General features: G+C 45.2%; 1 protein-coding gene across 1 annotated transcript; it reads right to left on the bottom strand.

The window, feature by feature from the left end:
* Positions 1–1,812: 1,812 nt before the first annotated feature.
* LOC125506432 (LOB domain-containing protein 42-like) lies at positions 1,813–3,000 on the bottom strand. Its single transcript, XM_048671247.1, has one exon. The coding sequence runs from the start codon at positions 2,907–2,909 to the stop codon at positions 2,040–2,042; it is 870 nt and encodes a 289-aa protein (XP_048527204.1). The 5' UTR covers positions 2,910–3,000; the 3' UTR covers positions 1,813–2,039.
* Positions 3,001–6,060: the final 3,060 nt, after the last annotated feature.

Here is a 6,060-nt window from a genome sequence, read left to right on the forward strand (position 1 = left end):
AGCTACACCAACAAACTCGCCAGGACCCCCTTTCTTCATCTCTTCAAAAGTACCCGCTGGCATTCTGGATGCACTTAGATCCCTTCCCAGGCCACTCCTCCCCAACCCATCTTCCATGGGTTCATTCTGTTCTCCTCCAACACCAAAAATTAGTTGTTTTTTGCTGGTCTTGTCCTGCCCCACATTGTGAAGATCTTTATCCTTCTCCTCAATCTACATATTTTCATTCGATTTTTTTGCGGGCTCGTAACCTCCTGGGATACATGCTCAGATATACGATGCCGAGCACCAGTCTTTTCTTTCCTCCAACTATCACTGTCACTCCCTGGTTTGCTCCTGTTGTAACCCCAGCCAAAGCTCTTTCCGCTCCCGCTGTTATGCCCATCATATCTTCCTCTGCCATCACTCCAGCTCCCCCGGCTCATTTCATTTGTAGCCTTGGGTATGCTTGCTTTAAGCCAGGGTCCGAACTGCTTGACTTCCCCTTTTTTCAACCTTACTGAGCACTCATTCTCCACATGGTCGAGCCTGCCACATATATAACAAAAGTCTGGTAGGAATTCGTACTCGAAACGCCTCCAGTTCTCTTCCTCCTCCTTCTTCTTTTCCTCAACGGTTAATATCTTCTTCTCCTTCTCCTTATCATCTTCAACATCAAGCACAAAGCCTCTCATAATTGGCCTCGATATGTCCATGCGCACCTTAATTCGCAAGTACTTCCCTGCTGCCATACCATCTGCTCCCGCATCTACTTCTAGTGCTTCACCAATAATCTCCCCAATAGCCAGTCCTGCATCGCGACACATCATTCCCAGCGGTAGATCGAAGACTCTCACCCAAATCGGCACCCGTTTGAACTCATACTCCTTGGTGCTTTTGTTCGGATCAAAATCATCAACCACCAACAACGACTTCCCAAACATCCATGGTCCTTCGTCCAGGGCCGGGGTGGTGGAGCGGCGACGAAGGCAAGAGAGAAAGAAGGAAGAAGAGAAAATGGGGAGGGTGGAGGCGCGGGGTCCGGGAATGGTTTTGGGTGGGCCGAGGGTGTTGGAGTCCTACGTATCTGGTATCCGGGCTCCCGCAAACTTCCCCCACTTAGTCTCTGGTTTGCAGGAGAAAAAGCGTCCGGACCGTCCCGCAGACCGATACATGCCCGCGTTGGATGGCTTCGACGGTCCGGACAGATGCGGGCGGTTTTGTGGGTCCGCCTTGAAGATGCCATAAGGTTCTTTTCCGCTTTGTCCCCTCTTAGGTGGTGCTTCCGGTGCCGACGGGAGATGCGTGAAGATTATGTTCAACTGGGTTTTGTTTGGATCCTGTGGCGTGTGCTGGTGCAGCCGGTGCCGCGGTGTCGAGGCTCGTAAAGTTTCGATCTACCTCTAAAAGTACATGCATCTCTAAGGTGTACACGCCATGTTCTGATTTTAATAGTGCAATCAATCACTCACTTCCCTCTCACGCCATCAGTAGGGCTTCCGTTTCTTCCTTCTTTTTTTACGTTTTGTGTCTGTTCCAGGGTGGCGAGAGACGATCGCGTCCTAGAGTTGGAATAAGGTCATTTCCTGCTTTGTCCCCGCTTGGGTGGTGCCTCTGCTTCCGGCGAAGGGCAGGTGAAGGTTATGTTACGTTGAATCTTGTTTGGTCCCGCGGGTGTGCAGGCGGAGTCGATGCCGGTGTTTCGAGGTCCGTGAAGTTTTGATCTACCTACAAAAGTACATGTATCATAAGGTGTACACGCTATTGTTGTATTTAATAGCACAATCAGTCGCTCACTCCCCCTTACGCAGTCATTTATGTTCTGAAAATTAATTGATTTTATTGATGTATACCCAGGAACAAAGCACTCAGCATACACAGATACTTCTTGAATTTAATTTGAAAAATCTCCAGGTTTCAGGTACGGCATTATTCTTCTCTCTTATACTCACTGGTGTCAGTATGACACGAACGATGATCCCAAAAAAACTGCCATTTTTGTCTCTTTGTCTCTCTCGGCCAGCAGTACGAAGGACGGCACTGTCGCCGCGTCTCTTGTCTCACACCGGCAGGTCAAGCAGCAGGCCGATGTGGCCGCACTCGGCGCCCGAGCTGCTGGCCGCGTCGGAGCGCGCCGGCGGCGACCTCATCACGCGCGTTGACGGCCCGAACCCGAGCGTCAGCTCCAGCCCAATTTCGTCGTCGTCGCGGGCCACCTGCGGCAGCACTGGGGGGTTCCGCTCTGCCTGGCTGACGTGCGAGGCCGCCTCAGCCTCGGTGTCCCCGGACTCTCCCCTCACCTGCTTGGCTGCCACTGCCACCGCCACGCCGTCGTCTTCGACGTGGTCGTGGCTGCCGGCCGACTCGCCGTGGCTCGGCACGCGGTCGAGGTCACCGTCGCGCTTGGCGCCGGAGGGGCTCTTGGATTTGGCCGTCGAAGAGGAGGACGCGCGCTTGAACATGGTGCGCCCAGCGTGCGAGACGCCGAGCGGGCCGGCGGCGTTTGCAGGCGCAGGGACGACATTGGGCCTGGGGACATGGCGGCGGACGTCGAAGGCCGCCACGAAGCCGGGATGCCTGAAGGCCCCGGACGGGACGGGGATGCGGCGGCCCTCGAAGACGGCCTGGACGGCGTCCTGGCACGCCTCCCACTGGCCCGTCGTGAAGAGCCCGGTGGCGCCGTAGACGGGGTTGGCCACCCGGCCGCACGCCTCGTAGAGCAGCGAGCGGAAGAGCGCCGGGCGGAGGGCGGGGTCGGTGCCGGCGGCGAGGAGGTTGAGCAGCCCGGCGCGGCCGTAGAACTTAGCGAGGAAGACGGTGGCGTTGGCCTGCGCGTCGGCGCCCCGGATCCAGGTCAGGCAGGGGCGGATGGTGCAGTCGTCGGCGCAGCCCTTGCGCAGGGCCCGGCAGCCGTTGCAGCTCGCCCGCATCGTCGGTCGGTCGGTCGGTGGAGGTGGTTCTGTGTTCCTGCTCCGGTGAAGTGGTGGTGGTGATGGTGATGTGGGACGGCGGAGAGGGCCGGAGGGTTTTATAGGTGTGTTGGCCCACGGTTTTGGGAGGGTGGGTTCGGCGCCGCTGCCAAAACAATGGGAGATCGATCATGCCGGCCGGTGCTGTGCTCACCCGGGGGTTCCACAAATGGAAGAAACAAAGAAACGGATGCGGCTATTCTCTCATATGAGCAACAGTAAAATCGTCTTAAATAGTAAATTTTTTAATCTATTTCTTTTTGTGGTTCAAAATGCTCATGTGTGTGAGCATATTGCACCACAAAATAATCGGAATTTTCAATTTTTTCATGCTATTTTATTTTATCTTATTGTTCACCGGGTCTAATGAGTTCGGGCTCATCCAAAGGTGCCGGTCTTCTATGGTAGGAATGGGGTGTTTGGAAAACATAGTTACTGCATTCACTTTTCAACCGAATTGATTTTTCAGAAAGAAATGGATTTTAGCCGAGAAACAATAGGCGGAAGGGAGCTTTCGGTGGAGTATCTTTCCGGGGGGTGCCGCCGCGGTTTTCTTGGAGTGCTGTGTGCGCGTTGTATGGTAGGGGACATCCTGGCCAACCCGAGAGGGAGGGATATGGTGAAGACAGGCAGGTTGCCTGTCTGACAAGAAGACCGCGGGCATCAGGCTTCAACCTCTACCTTTTCGGCAACAATCTACGCCACTTACCAGAGCATGTCAAGGAGGTATCCTTTTTTTTAATATTTAATAATTACAATTGTGTTCTAAAAAATATAGTCCTTCATAAAATTATTGTGTCTTAAATAATGTTCACAAATACTACTTTAAAAGTTAGTGTTTTTGAAAAAAATTCAAAAACAGTTTCACCTTTTAGCAAACATGTTCTCAATTTTTTTTAAATTCACCTTTTCTAAAACTAAATAAAGAACCGACTAAACAATATGCTTGCTACTATCCAAGTCAAGGCTACACAATATTCGGTCAAGTCACTGCAGTACCCTGGGTTGAAAACTAAATGTTCGACAATATTCAAACCACAATATTTCACAATGTTCACGATTTCAAAAAATAAATCACGAATTCAAAAAATGTTGACGAATTTTTAAAATGTTCACAATTTCAAAAAATGATCATGATTTTAAAATATGTTGATAATTTCAAAAGATGTTCACGAATTAGCAACATGTTCGCAAATTGAAAAAGAAAGGAAAAAACAAGAAGAAAAAAGGAAAAATAAAATCACCACTATGCTTCACACGAAAGTAAACATGTACTGCCCACTCGTGACAGAGAAGAACCTGGAAAAAAAATCGAGAAATGGAAAAAACCTAAGAAAACCAAAAAAATTAAGAACCCTAAAAACTCGAAAGAACAAAAACACCATGAAAATAAAAAGATAAAAATAATCATACAATAATTTTTAGCTTTCATCATGGTGCAACTTATTTTTCTCTCTAAATTTAGCTTTCATCACTTTTCTAGGTGTTCTCGTAATCATACTATATTTTTTGCGGGTTACAAAAAGGATTTATGAATTAAAAAATAATTGCGGTGTTTCAAAATGTTCACAGATTTAAGAAAAATGCACATGAAATTTAGTTTTTCATATACTTAAAAATATTAATGTTTTTTTGCAAGTGTTACAATTTTAAAATACATATGGACTAAAAATTGTATGTGAATTTTAAAAAAAAGTTCATGGGTTTTAAAAATATGTTCAAGGGTCTAAAAAATGTTCATGAATTTTGGTTCATGAAATTTACAAGAGATAGTTGAATTCTTTCTTTTTCTGTTGATATATTTCAAATTTTAAAAGATAGAGACAAACAAAAATAAAAAATAGGTAAATATTAAAGACCATACATCTTCAGTCCAAATTTAAGACAATACATATAATCATAGATAAATATTATAACGCTTTTTATGACCGAAATATTATAGCTCACTTAGTCAATTTCTATGTTTGCCATATTTTTATTTATTATTTACTTGTTGATTCATATTTGTACACATGAGAATCATCCCCTCCTTCCAGTATTTCTGTTATGCAAAGCGGCGCTCATCACCTGTAATAAATGTTTCTAGTCTCACCCACAGTTCGCAACCACAGTAAATTTGATACATATGTGGGAACATGTATGCATGCAGGAAGACACACGAGTAGGATTGAGTGCGTTAAGGGAGATCATGATTTTCGCTAGTTTGTGATTAATGAGCTTGGTATACGAGTTGTCCATAAAAAGCATTGTATAACCAGTTCATCTTGGAGTCATCTTTAGTCCAGTTTTATAACTATACATCTAATAGTACATAAATATTATACCTCACATATTATCATTTATATTTATACATAGTGCTGTGATTGTAATTATTATTCGCTTGCTGATTTAGATTTCTACACGTCAAAATAACTCCCTCATCTCCACAGCCAGAGGCAGGATTTCTCAAAGCCTAGGGCTAAGTTAAGTTACTAAAAATAATGTCAAATACCACACATACCAAAGTATGTTAAAAAATCACATTAAAATGAAGCATGAATTCATTATTACCACGAGAAAAAAAAATCAAAAAACATAGTTTTAACAAAGTGCATCATTGCAAGCGTTGGTACCAAATTAACGAAGACTTGCTCAACTTTAGGTCATCATTCCTTCACCAGAAATGAGAAGGACCTTCAGCTGCAAACATAAAATGAAGTATTTAGAAACAAGACAATAGACATGGACCAAGTCGATCGTTCATATGAAATTTTGCACATAGAAAGATAACACATAATACATCATTCTCACAAAGTGCACGAGGTAGTAGCCTCTTGCGTTTCTGCATTTATGATAGCACTGTTTGATCTTAATATCATTAACGCTTGCAAATACATCAAGCTCCATATAGCACACCACCTTGGATTTCTAAATCATTGTTCACAATGAAATAAAATTGACTAAGTAATATATTTAAAATCAGCAACTCACTGAGTTTGACTGATATGGAAGGAGTAGCAAAAACGAATTTAGATGGTACAAGTTACAAATTACTTGTTTTAACCGGGTGTGTGCGCACTGCAGTTTAGCAGGAGTTGGAGACTTGCAGAATAATGGGAAGAATGAGAGGCAA

Source organism: Triticum urartu, chromosome 5, assembly GCF_003073215.2.
Source record: "Triticum urartu cultivar G1812 chromosome 5, Tu2.1, whole genome shotgun sequence".
Taxonomy (NCBI): domain Eukaryota; kingdom Viridiplantae; phylum Streptophyta; class Magnoliopsida; order Poales; family Poaceae; genus Triticum; species Triticum urartu.